This window comes from Zootermopsis nevadensis, unplaced genomic scaffold, assembly GCF_977971745.1.
Source record: "Zootermopsis nevadensis isolate Lab colony 2312 unplaced genomic scaffold, Znev_1.0 Znev_ptg000029l, whole genome shotgun sequence".
In the NCBI taxonomy this organism is placed as follows: Eukaryota; Metazoa; Arthropoda; class Insecta; order Blattodea; family Termopsidae; genus Zootermopsis; species Zootermopsis nevadensis.
In genome coordinates this window covers 8,765,623-8,785,876 of record NW_028259161.1, presented here as the reverse complement: position 1 = coordinate 8,785,876, position 20,254 = coordinate 8,765,623, and the positions used below count along the sequence as shown (strand labels likewise).

General features: G+C 37.6%; 1 protein-coding gene across 3 annotated transcripts in view; it reads right to left on the bottom strand.

Moving 5' to 3' along the window:
• Nucleotides 1-1,729: 1,729 nt before the first annotated feature.
• The window catches only part of side-IV (sidestep IV transmembrane protein), a 446,858-nt gene continuing 428,333 nt past the window's right edge, over nucleotides 1,730-20,254 (bottom strand). For all 3 annotated transcript variants that reach the window (XM_087358210.1, XM_087358211.1, XM_087358209.1), the window contains 5 exons: nucleotides 19,466-19,759; nucleotides 10,941-11,243; nucleotides 7,319-7,642; nucleotides 2,877-3,031; nucleotides 1,730-1,954 (listed from right to left, as the gene is read on the bottom strand). In XM_087358210.1, the coding sequence (XP_087214336.1) occupies nucleotides 1,805-1,954; nucleotides 2,877-3,031; nucleotides 7,319-7,642; nucleotides 10,941-11,243; nucleotides 19,466-19,759 (1,226 nt within the window). In that variant the 3' untranslated portion in view covers nucleotides 1,730-1,804. The remainder of the gene's footprint in view (nucleotides 1,955-2,876; nucleotides 3,032-7,318; nucleotides 7,643-10,940; nucleotides 11,244-19,465; nucleotides 19,760-20,254) is intronic.

Below are 20,254 nucleotides of genomic sequence, written 5' to 3'. Positions count from 1 at the left end.
TTAAGGTAGTATAATTCCTGTACCAACTTGTCAACAACCGACCTGCGACGTTAAGAAGTACACTACAATTCCCTGTAGATGTCAGTAACAGGCGGTTTGATTTCTGTAGCCTTGAAATACATGCAGCCGGCAAAAATCCAAGAAGGCTGTCTTATGGATGGTGACGTCTCTGGACAACTTCGCTGCATTATTATTCTCCGCCGAGAATATTACCTTTTTAGACGTTTACGAAATTTGACGGGAATATATTTTCTACGTTCTTTTAATCTTTTGTTGTTGCTTGGTTCTTGAATTATTTTAAGACGAGTTTTAAACTACGAATGTATTTTTTAATACTACGATTATGAAGGATATGATGAATATTTAATAGATTCATTTTAACATACAAAATACAAGCAAGGATGAGCTACGACTACACACTTTTACAATTGGACGGTATTTACTAGAACCGAAAGTTTTGCGAGGTATGGAAAATCTAATATACGTTTTTAGACCTAAGTTTATAACAAGGAACCATGTTATCGAGGGTTCAGTGCAATGAGGTCATCTTTGGACGTATCTATCGACAGATTAACATGGTTAACTTAAGCCAGGGAAAATACTGTCTTAATATACTCGGTTTAAAATATTTCGGTTGACTAACAGAAATTGCGGCACGCAATGTTTTATGGGTAAGAGACGCAAACAGATTTTAACAGTGTGGTAGAAATGGCAGTGACAAATTATTCGCGTGAATTTATTACGACATGCTGTGGGTGTAAAGTTAAGGTTGTTTTTTTGTCGACTACTGAATGATGTAGAATGATTTCATACAATTGCTTTTAACGAGCTTCAATTATGAAACTAGAACGCATAAAACATCACTCTCTAAAATTATCTCATCTTTGAAGTATTACATTTTTTAAACCAGTTTCACTATACAGACATCTGAAAACGTCATTATTCCTGCCAGAAATTCATGGTAGAATGCAAAATAATACAATAGGCTAATTTTTAAGCGGTTTCTTTTCTAACTTCGGTGACGTTCTATTTTACATAAAACAAATGAGTAACGCTAGTATTTTTACGTAAATGTATTATTATCTTCTCTTGTGATAATACCTATCTGTAGATCGGCTAATATCTGAACGAAGGCAAAACCCACGGGGATGGATATCGATGGTAACATTCTGTAAATGACTAAAATACGAGCCAAAACTTATAATTTATTTGCATAGCGAAAGAAAATAGTGTCTTGAAGTCTTCACTCCAATCCAGAAGCACTGTCGTGATTACTCCGTATAAAACGCTGTTGAAATCGTAAAGTTTCTAGCGATTTGGACTCTGCAAGAAGATCCCTCGAAGGCCTCAACTTGTAATCTCGATATGATTTTCTACAGAAGAACATTCGCAATAAAACTGAATTTGCTCTGCGTTAAGACTGATACTACACCACTACGCACGTTGACTTACATTTAGAAATGGCAATTTACATATTTCACCGCGTAATGTTAGACAGTAGACTTCAAGAATATAAAGTACCACCCGCCGAACACAGCGTACGAAGGACATTTTCACTTCAATATAAGGGCCGGCATAAACTTAATTCAGCGGCTAAGTTTATATTTCAGTTCCAAAAGCTACTCTGTCTGTCACCTGTAGGAAAACGTCTTTTAGTCGTCTTATATAAGGCCATATGAAATTTTTAAATCAGGGAAGGGGTTGGGTTACACTAAGAATATAATCAGCGTTCCCATACATATTCTTATTTTTATTTATTTTTATTATTTGCAATATAAACGTCTGACAGGGAAGGACAGTGCCTCTATATACAACTCTCTTGTATCCTGTGTGACGATGTCACGACTTCGTGTCCAAGTTTGTGCAACAGAGGCGACGAGGGCGACAGCGTCTCTGGACCGGCGCTTAGAGGACTGGACGCCGTTACGCCCTTGTGCGCACGCAGATTGCATACCTAACAAGGAACAGCACAGACACATCTCAGACCTACACAGAATTAGTAATTAATTTAAAAAATAAACTGTTTTCAGGTAAGTGTTGAAGGAAAGTTGATCATACGTATAGAAAATGCAGCTTTCTTCCATCACGCCCTACCATTTACGGGCTAAGGAATTAAATCATAGAACAAACCGCTAATGATCCTGGTTCTATGCTTTATGCGCGGGAAATAAATTCCCGTAACTTCCGTCATCGAAACGCTAAACAACTAATACAAAATAGCACTGAGAGATTGGGAGATAAATGGTGATTACGATAGGTTTCTGAGTCAGACTGTCTTGAAACACTGTAAGGTTGACCCAGTAATACGCCATTAACCTGGAGAGGCTCGAAAAAACCACGAAAACAGTTACGATAATCACGGCTGACACTGGACTGAATATCAGTCAATATCGTTCTACCCGGCAGAGTAGGATATGAAAGGAAGTAGCAGTGGCCTATTTTAGTCATACATCAAAAATTTTCCTAATGGGATTAAGGACAAGCACAAAGTACTTCAGAATTACAGACATCTCATCCGAGATTCGTACAGTATAACTCACGAATTCAAGGGCAGAGCAGGAATTCCGGGTAAACTCTGGAATAAAGTATAACAACGAACGAAAAGACTGCTAGTACGAGACCTATGAATGCCGGAGGCTAGCTCAGTCTGCTACAAAGTAAAAATTAATTCATATGACGACAATCTGCAACATTCCGCCCTACGTGACACGAAATAAATTTTATTCATTACCAAGAATGTTTGTCCATGCTAAGGGGTGCGTACGTACTGCTTCGTATGAGTTTTGGATTTGTTCTGTACTAAAAGCATGCAAGTTTAATTCCATAAGAAACTTTCTCGCTGTGGCACAGAAAGGGAAGAAACTTCGAATACTTACACTGTTTACTTGGTTGTTGTGAATGTCTTTGGCAAGATGGCGGTGGTTGAGCTCTTCCCTTTGAATTTCCTCATCGTCTTCAGCGTCATTCTTTTTCCGACGCCGTTGTGGGGGAGTCTTGTACATCTTCATGAAACCCTTCAGGGGACGCCTTTCTATAAAACAAAAGATTAAGTTTCAAGTTCAATTACGTAAGTGCCCCTGGTCTTTGAAATTCGGGAGAGCAAAATATGAACATTGAGTGTTTGCAAAATCTCGACAGCACAAAACTTCAGGCAAAAGAGGAACAAAGTACTTCATTTCGAAGTGGCAGTATCAAAATTTTCAAACGTATTCCGCAGGATTTTACAAATAGCTTATGAACAGTACGAGTTGCTTCTTTGTTTTTTTGTTTGTTTTTGGGCTACTTTAATTAACTAGTTTCAGAATAAAATACAGATGCAATGTGTCATCACGTACGCGTACCAGGTTTTCCTTCTTTCCAGCTAAAATTATGTACCAACTGATGGGATTTCATATAACTTGACAAGCATTCTACGCTCTGATTTTCCTCATAAAATTGGGAAGTTCCCATAACCTGATAAGAAAGGTGATCACTTTTATTCTGCGCGTGTTCCTGAAAACGAAACTACGATTACACATAAAGAATCGAAAATTGAGCACTACGTAGATTTTACAGAGTTCTGGAATAATTCGCACAAAAGTATTAAGAATCGTAATAAATAAAGTATTTCACCACAAGAATTTCGAAAAATATGTCAAAAGGTGTGCTTCCGAATGTAAAGAGAGGTCATAATAGATTATTGATATAGGCAGTTTATAAAATACAGTCTAGAAAATGTTACCTTACGAGTGTAAAAAAGCTCTCAGAATCTTGAGGACAACGGACGTTACCCTTGCATTTTTAGGTGTTCTTCACAGTTCTAAGGTGCTAAAAGAACAATTTACGCATCAGTTTATGTCTGTCAGTCCGTCTGTCGTACTTTTTCTAAGGAGGAAGGAAACCTGCATTACCGGAGTCATTATTGTGAAACAATGGCCTAAGAAAGGTTTAGTGTAATAATGGTCTAAGGGTCAAAACCGAGTTCGGGTCACATTAGTGCAATAATAAGAGGCCATGTGGCTTGAAGAACACTTTACTCCACAGAGTACACCTTTCCGGTAATATCATCACAAGCAGGTGTTAACAGATTATGAAACATATTTGTGCGTGTGATTTATACAGAGATGACGCTCGGTATTAATTTACACGAAAGGCAGAAAATTGTGTTAACTCGGAAATAATATCGCCCAGTAATATACAACAAATCCTATTCCTTGGTTCTGGACACTTCGTGAATAAATATATGTATAATAATATTTATGGAACTCTCCAATAGGAAATCAATTCAATTTCTATCTATTCTACGAAGGGACGCTGTTTGTGCCTACGGAAAGTATGCCGTAGTCCCAAATAGGGTAAAATTAAATAAGATCTGTGGAGATCACAAGGTACATCTAAAATGAAATACAATGTAGGTGTACTTGCACTACTCCCATAACAGAGAAGAACACATAGACTTAACACTGTTTAATACGCTGCATGACTTAATCACTAGATTTAAAAAGGAAATGAGCACACAAATGAAAAAGAGGAAGACAAAGCGAGTTTTGTACCGCAACGAATGAGGAAGGATATAATGTATCCTTTTCCTTTATTTTTTTAAAAAACATTTTCGTCTGACGGGGTCACGGGACAAAATATCTTTCTTTCTAATCTCTGCCATGTCTACAGCTATAATATTGTGCCAACATAATGTTATAGAGGTAATGTACCGTATTTATATTCCAGGATCATCAGACGTATATTCTGAAAACAGACTGCACTAACGAATCAAATACTTGAGTTTTAAAGCGAGCTACATTTAGAGGCCTATCGTCTGGGATGTTGTTCCAAGCAATATGGTAGAAGTTTATCAGCGTTTCAGGGGTGCTTCCTGCCTACGTCTTCAGGGTGATTTGTGCCATCTTTTAGAAGATTACACAGCACAATAACCGAGAATACAGTCATCAACATACTCGCCGACGTGAGAATCTGAAATCTCACCTTGGCTAAATTTCCGTGTCATATTTGCAAAACTGATCAGTTAGTTTACAGAATATCACACAATCATGACTCTCCGCACGACTGCCTCCTCATACGTGTCTCCCAATGCCCAAATAAATAATTTAAATTGTTCCAATTACGCAAGCAAAGTACCTGCAACCGCATCTTACAAATTTGCGTATAAAATTACCTATAAATATTTTGTTTGCATTCCTCTTCTCTCCCATGCGAAATCCACGGCCTGCCCATTTCATCCTCATTGGTCTAATTACATTTTGCGAGGAGTACAACTTCTAATACTCCTCAATGCGCAACTTTCTCCAGCCTCCTAATAAGCCATCCCTCGTTACACGCATTTGAACGAAGACACTAAAGCAACAGTCTCCAAGAAATATTCTTATATTCATGGCAAGAATTTTCTGAACCGCAATGGAAGCAATCATTTAATTTAAATATACCTATATATTTTTGCGGAAACATCAGTTTATATATATATGTAATTCACATTACTGGCAAAGTATGACATCGTAGTATGCAACTAACTAACTAACTAGATGGCTTACGAAACCCGAAGGTTCATCACCGAATTAACCAAAGCCCTTCACCGGACCCAGGCCTAGGAGTATCCAGTTAAACATTTCAGTATTTATTAAGAAGTCTTCAGAAACACTACACAGTCGGAATCTCTGTAACATCGACTGCGTTTCTGACTGCCTTAATCTCAATGCTCCTGGAGTCGACTGTGAAATATTATTATACCATTGTAAACTTTTGTTATGAAATGAACGTTGATTACGAAGGCCTACATCTTTGAAATATCAACTCCAAATTCTGAGCTACACCAACAGCTTAAAAGATTGACGATAAAATAGATGGAAATGTATTGTACAAGTTTAACACTGCCTTTTCTCATTCTCTTCGGAAATTTCTCTTTCTGCGTTCTGGTATATCATAGCAACGTACAAGAAAAAATTTCTTTAGAGCTGTGCAGACAGGGGCAGAAACATTCACTCAATATTCCCTTCTACCTCGCTGTATCTTCTTTAACTCTGTCTGGGTATAATCTAGAGAAAGCGAGGAGAAATGAGAGAATCAAAGTATGTTTACGCAAAAAGGAAAACAGAACGAGAAATAGTCAGAATAAGAAACCTAGAAGATGAGTAAAAGGAGAAATTCTTTAACATACACAGTGCACAATTCGCTCACAGAAACCAAAAGAGTACGGTATATAGTTTCGGTTACGGTACGGCTGTATTTTGCGACCCGACCCAACGAAGGCAACTGCAATAGCAAACCCACACCATCGTTCGCTTCAACGTGTTATGCCTGAAGCTATTGTGTTTTATGAAGTCATTGAGCACACAGCAGTCGAGAGCGAAGAAAAATGACAAGGCACTGTGCATTCATAACATAACGTTAGACAATGTTATACAGTCGCAGCAAAACAAGAAACTTAGCTAAAATATATCACGAATCTTCATTTCTAAAATATAAGAACGAGGCAGAAAAATATTTGTATCGTTTCTCTAAAAAGGTGTTACTGTATGTTGCATTTCTGCGGACAATTGTACCCAAAACAAAGACGCAATTCGTTAAAATTTGGATTTTTGCTACGGAATGTTCTGTTTAATACTAGTTATGACTGTACCGTCTTCTCCAAAAAATAACACGCGAATGTGTTATATTAGCTTAAATGGTATAAAATAAAAGAGTCTGATGGAGAAACATGTCGTGGCAAACATATAACACAGAAATGTAGTTCATAAAGACGCCTAAGTTCAAGATGGATACCATTTACCACGTGCGATTTAGATGCTACGCTATTAGCATTCTACCGTTCGTTGGTGAACAACGGAATCTTCTTTCATTTAGACGTTTAATATTTTATGCCTAAGCTCCTAAAGCAGCGAGGATTTAATTTTATAAAACTTTAATTTTCTCTTAGTATTTTCTTTAATATTTAAACACACAATTTTCTTATATTTTATACGCAGCAGCGACGAGCGAACAGGGGCTTGTCCTCAGATTCGGTGCTGGGTGGGATTTCTAACAACTTCTCGATGAAAAAAAACTAGTTAAGTAAAGTACGCCTTCGAAAATCTGTTTTAAACGAACTTTTATAGCATATTCCAAACATATTTACGTAAATTTAATTACATACTCACATCGTATAAAGATGTAGGCTACCTATTACAGAAATTTAACTTAACTTATGCAAATAACAAAACGGTTTATTAAAATTTTGAGGCAATGTGATCTTCAATAACGGCGATGCCTACGGCAAGTCCACGCGACGTTACGGTCCAAAAGACAGCAGCCACAATTTTAATATTCAGCTGTTTTTCTGCCGACATACCGTATTTGTTGGGGATAATATCAGGATCCGTATCCTCCGTGTTCCGATGATCAGAAGCAACAATGACACCTACAGCGGAAGCAGATGCTGGGTTCAGCGGTGTCGTTTGCCCCGCGCTTGCGCAACCGCCATCAGCCGACGCCGGGTCGTCTGCCTCATGCAGCGTCGCATCCAGTTGGCTTAATTTTGCCTGGCGGGGATGACGGCGATGCTGGTGGCGCCGGTAAAGTGTCACAAAGACAACGCACACTATCACTAGAAGTCCCACAGCCGTGGCAATCAAACCGGTGAGCACGGGGTTCATGGGGAGAGATGCGGATGGTCCTGAAAAGAGAGACAACACTCACTGCACTGCCACTCCCTGCAAGCACTAGCTGCTGCTGATTCCGGGAGCAGACCAAACTCGCCTCTGCTCGACATCGAAGACAGAAACACAAACGCAGTTCGTTGACCGGGTGCAGGTCCTTCCACGACCGACAAACAGAAAGACATACCAACTAACTAATAACTAATTCCATAGGAAAAAATCTTCGTTGAGAAATTTAAGGTCGCTCAGCTAGTCACGAAATTGCCCGCCACTGAATACTAGCCTGACTCTGTTTAATCCAGCTCACTCTCTCACATTCTAATAAGGTGCCCCTCATCATTACGCCCCGTGTTAAACGCTGAAGCCAAACTCATTCTCGTTGATTTGACCGGTCTAATAATATTGCGTTCTTACGAGTGGAAATCTCCCCTGTGAGAAAAATGTAACAAGGGGATAACAATATAAAAACACGTTTAACGAATGATTTTTGGCTAAACATAAAATTAGACATTTCTAAAAAGTACGTAGGCTAAAATTTCTTAGTGATTTTTTATAATAATAGCAAATATTCATTCTATTTTAAAATGAAACTGCCTCTAGTATCACAACGTTCATACCAATTTTAATAAAATAAATTAGTTACAATGTCATTACGAAGACAAATATACGACCATAACATAAGACCATCTTTCCTTGCATTAACATCCACCGTGTCTATAATCACAGCAGCAAAGAGATCCCACATAAACAGCAAAAGACTTACGTCTCATATCCCATTCTTCTTCTTCGATTTTACGGACACTTTCATGACATGACATCTACTGACATGCAATTCTACTCCCCACTGGAAAGTCTCTAATTTTGTGCTTGTATAATTACTGCACAGGCCTAAATTAAGGATGATACATGGCGACAAAATGGCACTCGCACATTAATTCAACATGATCCATTGAATAATCGAACCAGAGGACAACACGCTCAGTCAACCGTCCATCTATCTGGAGCGCGAAGTGGAATGTCTGACGCGAGACACGAACTGTTCAAAGCAACCGCCTACTAGTGTGGTTAAGTCTTAAGTTAAAGATCGCTCACAATGTCACATTTATCTCATAACGCACAGATTGGTCTCAAATACTAAACGTTTGTAAATGTTACTCTATATTTTCACATCACGTACAGGAAGAAATTCACAACTTACACACAATAAGAGTAGGATATAAGCAAAAATTAAATTGTTTCAGTACTTCACGAACGATCATAAATCGGTTTACGTAGTGCTTCAATATTCCATCATCACCATTAAATCAATCATCATTATACATGCTAAACTTTCGTCGACACATTTTTATCTTTGACTCGTTGATACTCCCATGTTTTTCTCTCTATATTTCTTCTTTCTCCATTTTCCATCCTCCTTTTTTACTTATACAGTGTCGATTCTCATCTCCATATTTTAGCCACGGCTCATGTATAATTCACTGTGTCACCACGTTTGAATGCCTTTTCCCGCGATTTGGATAAGTCATGCTCCATAACAACACTCGTCTCTAGCTACTATGGGAAAAGGGAAGCAGGATGGATAGACCTACTAAAACAGGATGCTCGTGGATCATGATACAAACCACCACAACCACTACTAACAAGAAATTCATCCCCTCACTCCTCAACCTTCCAATCTCTCATACACAACAACTATCCTTGAAGTTCCGGATACTCAACACACAGAACACAACTTTTCTTGTTCTCTCGAAAGCAATTTTTCCCCCACACCTTCAACTCTTTACACTCACCACCCACACCCCTTCAAGAAACCATCAAAATCTTTCGAGGCAAATAAAAAATAAGAGCTTCAAGTTTAAACTACAGCGTCTTCTGAATACCAAATTACAGAATGATCTGGTACGTAAAGAGTTAACGGAGGAGGCAGACGTCTCATTCTAAGCATAAAAACAGCTACAGTGCCTAAAAAGGAAATTGGTTGAATTAGTTGTACTGGAGATGAGACTTATTCCACCGTGGCTTAATGTTCTTGACAGCGAGAATTTCAGGAAACGAGTCGTGAAAACTGGTCCCGGATTTATTTCCGTGAGAAATGTAATTCTTTTTTATTGTTCAACCTACAACCAATTAAGCGTGTTTCCTGTAGTTGCTGAAACGTCTGGCAGGTTTACGTTAAAACGTACTTAAATTGTGTTTTTAACCAAGGTCCCCCCACAAAGAATATTTAATGTACAAATAAATAAAATTAAAAATTATTTCATAAATTATCCATCGTTTAACTCGAATGACGTGCTGAAAAGAATTAGAACATACGACAGCAGCATTACATAAACTAGGCCTAAATAAAACGATGTGACAAGAACTAAATATGTTATCACAGGATTTAAAATTTTGTGCGGGGCCGGAAAATAAATGTCTTAAAATTAAATTACGCAATTTAATGCTCTAAACCGTTTACCACGCAAATTTTCTGTGACATTAGGAGAAGTTATTTTAAGGTCCTTGATAAAACCGGAGTCAAAAAGCTCTCTAGGGCCTGCAGCAACATTGTAGACACTGGAGGTCAACTAATGTAATATGCTAACCGCTAAGCAACAGCTGATAAAATATTCATACGAAGGTAATGAGAAGTGCCTAGTTAGAACGTTTACATTGGAACAGGTCGCATGTGAGGCGTGATGGAAATATCATCACATCGAGGCCCGTTCTGTTGCCTGGCTGACCACAAAGCCAGCGGCATCTAAAGTAAGCCACAACCCCGCGGTAACTAGGAATACCTTGATTTAGGACAAGACTCTGTAAGGAAATGTGTTTTCTCTCAACACGTAAGACCAAGTTTAATTAATTAATTAATTAATTAATTGCACTAATATGAAGCTATAAGTGCGAGGCGTATAAGCTTTTATTTTGGTAGTATTTATCTCACAAAATTTATCCTTGATTTATCACACAGTTTTCGTTTATAAGCCCGCATAACACGTATGGCGATATCAATGTGTCAAGGGAATAAATAACGAGAGAATTATCATGTAACAATAAAATATCTACAAGCGTAAGTCATGTTATACCTTACAGAGAAATGTTAGTAATACAAATCAAAATAATTTTAATACCTCGTGTTTTTATACTCAAGTTGATAATAAATTAATTAAAATTACCAGAAATAATTTAAAATCTGGCATCAACTAATTCCTGAAAACATGAGTTACTCTGAAAAATAAGCAAATGTATCGACAAAGAACGTTGATCATCGCGGGATAACAATGATCTGTAATACCGACCTAACGTAACATTTATACAAGTGCATCTTCTTACCTGTAAATTTTGCGACACCTTTGAAGGTCACAGCTTCAATTATGTACGACTCACTTCGTCCCTTGGCGTTCACAGCGTAGAGGTTGACCTGGTAACTTGCTCCAGGTTCCATCCCGTAAATATCAAACACAGGTGGTCCGCGGGCCACCGTCACGTTGTACCGCGGTCTTAGACTAGGAAGTTCCAGCAGCTCCATCAGGAAGCTCTGAGGTAGGCCGCCGTCAAAGCTCTCAAGGCATTCGACGTGCAGCGAGTCCGAAGTCTGGTTCACTACTGAGCAGTTGATCAGCGGAAACGGACGTCCTGGGAAGAAACACTGGTAGCAGTATGTGTTCATTGTCTCGCATGTCAGTGGTCATTATAATGACCTCCTCAAAAACTCAATGAACACTTAACTTAAAACACAACTTCATTTTCTCCTATATATACAATACACAGTGTTTTACGAAGCACGTCTTAGCCACTGGTGTAGAAAATGTTAGATTTTGATCCTTAGTGACAGTTATCTCTGAAATTTGTTCAATAGGCCACATCGTATAAGAATAACTGTCAGTAATTGACCTCTAAAAATGTTATCATTCAAAATTACATATCATCAGTGGCAAAATGGATGATTCTACAGCACTGTAAACTATATCAGCCCGAACTTATAATTGCTAATTTTGTGTTGGAAATTAAACTTCGTCTATCTTTGAAAATTAACAATAAAATAAGTATAATTTCAAAAAGTTTTGTTATCAGATTTGTAACCACGATTAATTCTAAATGTGGTCATCACTAAAAATTTAAGTAATTTTCTAATATAAAACGAACAAGATGATTTCGTGTAAACAGAAGTTGTATTGTGAAGCCTGTGTTAAGGCTTCATTCAGTGTTACGTTTAATAGCTGCGTTAATTAATATTCTTGTATTTAATCTCTCGCTTAGCTCCACGGGTGAGTATGAACATGTTTATCTAACGGCCTGAAATGTCCTGACCATTTTTCTGTATTTACTACAATGAAATACAAAAGTAACCTTGCGCAAATTTTACCATTTCCGTGTTATTGTACCTTTCACTCACATAACATTTTCAGATCATTGTTTTCAAAGTCACAAACACACAAAAATTCATGTGTGTGTACTTTTTCGTATCAGAGTGTGAAACCAAATTTCGCACCGACGTAAAAAAGGGGGAGGAATTTCGGTTGAAATGAAAAGCTGTATTAATTACAAATGAACATGGAAGTTAATAGAGTACCATCCATTCCGAATGGTAATGGAATAATAAATGCTAATAATTAGTGAAGTGCACATCAAAGAATGAAAGTAAACTACATATATGTACAGAATTAACATGGCATAGCCACATCAGTGTATTCTAGTGGAAATAAGAGGAGGGCTCAGTTCGAATGCTCTTCGCCTGCATGAGCATTTGAGTCGCTCCAAACTGTTACGATCAGGTAAAAGTTTGGATACTGTCGGATGATCGCTGAGTCAAATCTATGGGCGATGAACTCGATTTAAGCTCCTCTAGAAATCTTTGAATCACGAAAGAAATATCGGGCCGTAGAGGGTCAACAAGGGAGAAACTCCAGCTCCAGATTCCATATTTACCTTCATATTCAATATAATCGAGTAAATCCAAGAACAGTTCTGAGGGAACCGAACTCTTATCAGAAGATCCCGACTTATAATCTAAAACACAGTGATAACAACTTATTTTAACAATAAGTAACTGCATATTCGTCTCCACAACGTGTACTTACGGTTTTCGTGATTTTCAGAATAAGAAGTGATTATTCCGCCTTAACAGCACTAGATGGGTGTGAGTGGTCAGCGTTAAGCCCCGTCCACACTTTATCCCCGGGAAAGGATCCCGGTACCCGTTGGACAGGAGGCGGGGTGGAACCCAGAGTCGGTCTGGAAAGATCCTCTGCCCCCGTCTGGATCGAACCCCGGTAGCTCAGACTATACACCGCCGAATAAGACGATCATATTCAAAGGTTGTGGAATTAGGCGGTCGAGGCCTAATTTAAGGTACTATCCCGGCATTTTCCAGGAGGGACCGAGGAAAACCACGAAAAACCTCTGTTAGGATAGCCGGTCTTCAGGCCGTGATTTGAATCGGGGACCGACAGAGAGATGGGAGGGTAACATTAAGTTGAAGCTCGAAACAAAAAAGTTGTGAAGTTGAAAGTTGAACGGAACTGGCTCGGGATCTTGTTTCAATCGCACGCACTAAGTTTTACGGGTGTTGTACCTTCACGTTCAGCTGTAGGATAGTTAGAATTTCCTTGCAATTATGTGTATATCTATTCCAAATTACGCTGGTAAATATTCACTGTAATGTTTGTATTGTAAACACTTCGTGTTACGGCCTTGCGTGCCGTATTGGCGATAACAAATTATGTAAAAAATTAAGTCGTGATAATTAAATACATTTCAAGCTATCTTTACGTTTGTGTCACGAAACTCCTCACAAATGTTGACTCCTGTAAGCTCGTGTTAAACACATTTTCAAACTCTGTCTTCAGTCTGACGCAAGACTATGACGTTACGCTACAGAAAAATACTATCCCAGCTATAAGAACGTTACGTACATTTATTGCGACGTGCAACATTTCATCTTAGAAAGATTTAACGAAGAGCCTAAAATACACAGTATAGGATTTAGATGTGTGTAATACATCAGAACACGCGAGAAATAACCATTTCAATAACTGATATTGTACGAAGACACTTAGGAAACAATGAAGTCTCTTGGAGCTAATTCAAACTGCCACCGATTCAGAAACGCCAGGTGGTGCTTACTGACGCATATTCCTGGCCCAACAATAATCGACTCTAAGTACTTCACGCATAAAAAGTTGAAATAACACAAGTTCTACATTCACTAACAACAATTTCACAAAACCGGGCGTGGGAGAATAGACACAAGACGATGTGGGCTTTCATGTCGTCACTTCTTACCAGGATGAATGAAGTCATTATGACAGGATGAAGCTCCAAAGTCAGATATAGAAAAACACTGACATCAGAAGCTAAAGATTCAAAACGTTTTAAAGTATCGACAATTAAATGATAGTATCCTAGCTGAACACCACACTTCTCAGAGCTATTTTCTCGGGTACTTAAACTCGCCTTCACCGCCCATAGAATAAACAATTTTCATAATAATAAATAAAAACTAAATATCTCTTTACATTAAAGTCATTATCATGAAGCCTGAGATGACGTCAACCGTTAGGTGGCTCTGTTAAAGACAGTGGTTCTGTTTATACATTTTCTTCCTTCTATGGTTCATGCCTATGAGATGCACTTCATCTCCATTCCACCTGCGTATACATTTTTTTTTCCAGACAGATGAGAAGGAAGTCTAATCCCGTAGTAGGTAACATTTTGACTCAAAAGCTTTACCGCAGACTTGGTATTTTCAACCAAAAGTGATTGCCGTTTAATACCGTGGGATCAGGTACGAACAACGTCCGTGTTCTTAAGTAGGATTGTCAAATGCGAAAGCTAATAACTCTGTCACTCAAAGAATGTTGGGTTGTTTGGGATGTTAAGAAGATGAGAATAAACCACGGTTGAATTTAACCTTTCACCTAAACAGCTGATAGAACTAATCAACGGCAGAGAGGGTACACGGAACAACGTAAATTAACGAAATATGTGAAGAAATTTTACAAATACTTTTATTTTAGTTCAAATTACGTAAGGGATTCCAGGAAATGGTACAAAATTTAATCAACTAGTGGATCATCGGCAGCAAAGAGCAGAGCGGACGGACCAACCAGGAACTTGGGCAGGGAGTGGACACTCGCTGTCGGCCGATCAGATCTCCTGCGTTACGCCCTTTGCATGTACAAAACTGTATCATGAGTAGATAAGTGTGTTTGTTCCTGAATCAGAATAACAGGGCCATTAAATACTAACTCTAGTTCAAAAGCTTAAAACTTCAGCTACAAAGCGTAGTTTGTGAAAACGAGACCGTTCTCCATTTCATTTCAGAGTAGGGAAGTCTTTTATCTGAGTCTCACATAATATTAATTCTGTGAGACGAAAATAGGGTGAACCCAGTGAGAATAATTAAATCATGATTATTTAACGACGCTATCAGTAGCTGAAACTATATAACGTCCAATGACAGGATAACTAGGAAATGATATGGTAGGAATCTGTCGTGGCCTAATTTAAGATACTACCCGTCTTCTAACATCATTTCAAACTATAAACATCCGGAATACGAGATGGGATTGCTAACAATTAATTCCAAGCAAACTGAGTGCTTTAGTAATCACGAAGTTCCACTGCAGAAAGCTGGAATTATTTACACGTTGCTTTTATATAAGGACTTCGAACAGGTCAAATAAACTTGGAATTGTGAATTTTTTTGGTAGTAACGTTGCTCTAAAAATTATATTAAGATTATTAAGTGCATAGTATCTTTTTTTAAAATGATGTCTTTGTTAGATTTCTAAAGCTTTGAGTAAGATGAAAGAAACAAATTTTAAAATGAATGTCGTTACACGTGTACAATTTATTATTTCGAAAAATAAGAGACGGGAAATAACGTGGAAGGGCGGACGTTGTCTGCGACCCTTCCTTTTTTATAAGCGAGAGGATGAACATCGTATATTATCGTAAGGTTTGTTCCTATAGTGATGTTTCCATTCTTTCTCATGCTCTTTGCTTCTCTCAACTTCCTTCTTTTTATACCGTCTTCCAAACTTATTGTTCACAAGATATGTGAAATGAAACTACAGACTCACAGATCAGCACACGGGGTATTACGTTATCTTTTCAGAGGAGTGAAAGATTTACATTTTTGTTATATTTTATTTGTTTATAATTGCCACGTAGTCAAAACAGTTTCTGATGAAGAACTCTGCTCAGTAGAGTTGGTTGGTTAGTTAGCTAGTTAGTTAACAACAACACCATACATAAACGAAATTAACCGTACTTCTAATATACTCACATCTTCAAACTGATTGCAGTTTTCTGGTTTTCTGTCTCTGTCAAGGTATTGTGCGCCGGAAATCCAAAAGAATTTCTAGTCGTATAATACGCACGATCGCTGAAAATCCAGACTCGCTCACAGAATTACACGGGGGTGAAAGCAAACTTATAGGGTATGAAGTGTAAAGCGTCATTGTGATGACCTCGAAGTGAACTGATACAAACACTTGTGGTACTGTTGCTACGTTTTAAATGTTCAGGCGCTGCACATGGCAAAATTCATTTGTGAAGGATCTGTGTAATCCGTGATTAATTACTGTCCGTCCGCTGAACCGCTTGTAACGAGAAACGTTGTATAATGTTCAAAAAAAAAATGTGTACATATTATAAACATTTCATTTTATCTTAATGTTTCACTTTCAAAACTAATCAAAGGATTTAAAACGAATTTCTTATTCGGAGTTAGGTGGGGAAAGAAATCTCTGCGTAAGTTGAATTTTATGTCCATATAGGTCAAATGCAAGCCACGGTGGTCTAGCGGTTAGAACGCTGGCCTTGTAATCCTGGGGTCTCGGGTTCGATTCCCAGCGGTGCCCGAATTTATAACTTGTGTTGGGCAAGGCCGTGGTCTAGGCAACACGGAGTTTTCCTCCGTGGCATCCCAACAATTACTCCATTCACACACAGAAGAAGGCAATGGCAAACCACTTCTGGATCATCTGCCAAGAACGTATATGAACAGGTCCCAGTCCGAGAAAAGGATGGAAGGATCCTGTTCATATGGATCTGTCGTCAGACAGAACACTAAATAAAATAAAATAAAATAGGTCAAATATAATCGTCAATAAATAAAAGAAAAATGTAAAAAAAAAAAATAGTCAGTGGAAGATTTAACGGCATATAACACAGAATACGGATCTCTCAGTGTTCTAAATCTGTAAATTAAAAAGTTATTCAGGCAATGGGACACCATCGCGTAAAATCAAGATGTCTCTACCGTGATCTTACAAATATCAGTCAGATTTGACAAAAAATTTATGCAGCGAAAATAAATAAATATTTTTAGATTTACTTCATAACGGCCAATTAAAATTTATTCTTTCCTTGCTCATCTGTAACATTAATCATTTCCCACATATTCCTTTTTTATATAACATTCTTGTCTTCTTTCTCCCCTCGTTTGTTGCTTTCTCTCCAATTTTATATTTTTACCGGTTCGAAGTGTGTATAATTTTTGTTTTATTTGAATATTTTTGTTATTTTTGAAACAAAATAAAAATTGCCTTCAAAACAAACAATACAATAAAAAACATCCTCAAACAAAAACCATCAATAGATATTAATAATCAATATAACCTTCCAGGTATATACAGATTAAAATGTAAAGATTGCCAATTAACTTATATAGGACAAACTGGACGCACCTTTACACAAAGATATAAAGAACATATAGCTGCCATAAAACACAATAAAGAAAATTCTGCATACGCAAAGCATATTCTAAACACAGGACACTCATACAATACAATTACACAAACTAAGGACATTCTAAAAATAGTACGTAACAAAAGACATAGAGATACAATAAAGACATATTACATACAACAAACATATAAACAAAACCTTTCCCTAAACGACAACAATATTTTTCTTAATAACCCCATCTTCAATGCCCTCCAGATCCTTGACCCCAACCATAACAACCTCCTTTCACCTACGCACTCCACGAGCAACCGCAATTCAGTATTAAACCTCGACCCGACACAGTAATACTTCTAGATGTCTTCCGCCAGACACGTCATGTCTCTATCAACTTATCACCGGTATGTTTTATTAAATTAATTTAATTTTATTTTACTTATACATTCTACTATTTATTTACTTCTATCATTTTGTTTTCTATATTACTCCATATTTATTAATGTTTTATTTAAATCATTGCTTTACAGACTAATATTAAACATCAGATGAACCACGCAATATAAAAAACAATACCTTCGTTCTAATATATAAGAGTAATCTGATAAGAACATTTCAATAAACTGCATAACATTGTAAATGATTGTAATTCGAGTTTTAAATTTACCAATCTAATTTATACCTGAGGACGGTTAAATATAACCGAAACATGTCGTAAGAGACGTTCCAATTTGTAAATCGATCATTCGATGCGGAACGTGAAATGATATTTTAAATATTTTATTATCTTATTAAAATTGTGATTTGACGGAAAATATTTAAAAAAATATTAAAATAGAAGCATTTCTATTAATTTCGTTTCGTTCCTCATTTTATGATAGGATATAACGGAATCAGTGCAAATAATTTACATATAAATCAAAGTAATTTAGATTCAAAATCAGTACACCTGGACATAAAAGATGTCAGTTGTACTGCAAATTTTGTCTTACGTAAGCTGTTGTATGTCATGTGTCAGCAAACACAGTTTAAGAGCCAGTAAAATATAAACAGAAGTCTTTATTTATTCCTGTGCAAAAACTGGCAATTTTTTAGCCATTCAAGAAATACCCCAATCTTATACGAGATCCGAAGCACATCAGTGTATTCACAAAATAACGCCATCAAACACTGTCTTGAACATGATCAATCCAGTCTTTGCCCTATAGTTCATTTTTTCAGTTCTAATTTAATATTTTCCTCACATCTACGACTCTGCGAGCTCTTCCTTCCAGATTATCTGATTAAGATGTTCTCATCTCCATTGCGTGCTACATAACCCGCTTTTCTCAGAGTCATCGATTTTATCGTCTTAATAAAAGATGACGAAAAATCTAAGCGCACACTTTAATAGTTTTAATTTCACGTTAAAATCTCATCAACGAAGCAAACTGACACTGCGCCAGAAGAAGATAACACACACACTGTTAAATAAAATAAGATTCAATCAAAGGTCGCTGGATGGTTGATGCCTGTGAAGGTATTACAGTTTTTGTGCCGAAAAAGGCTTAGTGACGTACTGAAATTTTTCTTCTTTGTGTAATTTCCCCCCGAAATGTGTGCTGTTCTATCTCCTGTTCTTGATCTAAGCATTCCACCCTCTACATGATTCATGTAAGACAGCACACTAGATGTATGCTGATTTGTTGTCGTTTACATTAACACACTTTCGAACGTTTCCAGTTCAGAGACAAGTGCAATTTTTATCCCTGGTGCATGTTACATGCTGTGAAAACGGTATCGAAGGTATTAGTGGTTACATTTAATCGCCACAGGCAAGATGTGTATGACTGCAAGCTTTTAAATCCTGACGTGATGTAAACAACATATAAACATTCGTGCCCCAGGATATCATTACAGCGAAGAGACGCTTTCACAGTGTCAAGCTTTTATGAAGCAACTGAACGCTAATTGAAATGCAGAGTGCTCCTAAATTAACAACAAATTATTAAAGAAATATTCGTCACTATCCATGCCTATTTTATCAGGAAACTCAAAGCAAATTAGGCGTTCAACACGTTCTTTCGTTTCTTAGTAAACTTTATTTTATGCAATTCCACAAATAGCTGATAGTGAAGTGCGTTGACGGGGAGGGTGAGGGTAAATTCTGTAGCCTTGCAAGTTACCTGCGGCCACTACCTGAAAGATGCACGGCGACCGTTGGTGGCCGACCGCGTTGGAACCCCAACAGGCCAGGGTGCCGTAATCCATATCGGTCACGGGTGTGTAATTGAGACGCGACACTGAACCAACACTCGTGAAGCGAGACGGGGACACTTCTGCCAGGTCGCCGGAGTTGTTAAACGTCCAATGGAACGTCACAAGGTGTGGATTGGCGTCTACCTCACACCTCAGTGTCAACGTCTCGTGTTTTAAGGCGCCCAGCAATTCCTCTCGATCATCCTTGCACGTGGGTACAACTGGAACAAGATTATCCGTAGTTACGCTGTTGTTTATGAGAGTACGAACACCGACTCAAATAGCAACAAGCATCAGGCAATACGCGATACATGCTGCTTATACGTATCGCTTATCGCTATGAAGTGGGTTGTTTGTAGTGGTTCATTGCATCATAAAATGAACCATTCTGTGTGTAGCACTCAATAGTATATAGTAATATGGCTATTGAAGAACAAACAACCATTACGATTATGCAGGTTATAGAATATGTGGCATTCAACTATTATTTAATTCGCTGACATTATTAGACAGTATGATATCGTGATTCACCTGTCGCCTGTTGCTGTGCAGAATGATTAATAAATCACAAATAGGCCTACAAGTATTACAAGCATATCTAAACAAATTTCTTTAAATTTCTTATAAGTTCAATGGTATTGTATTAAAACCGACGATACGTCACATTACACACAGTGTAGATTTGCAACTAAAAACATAGCAGGAGGACAAACAAA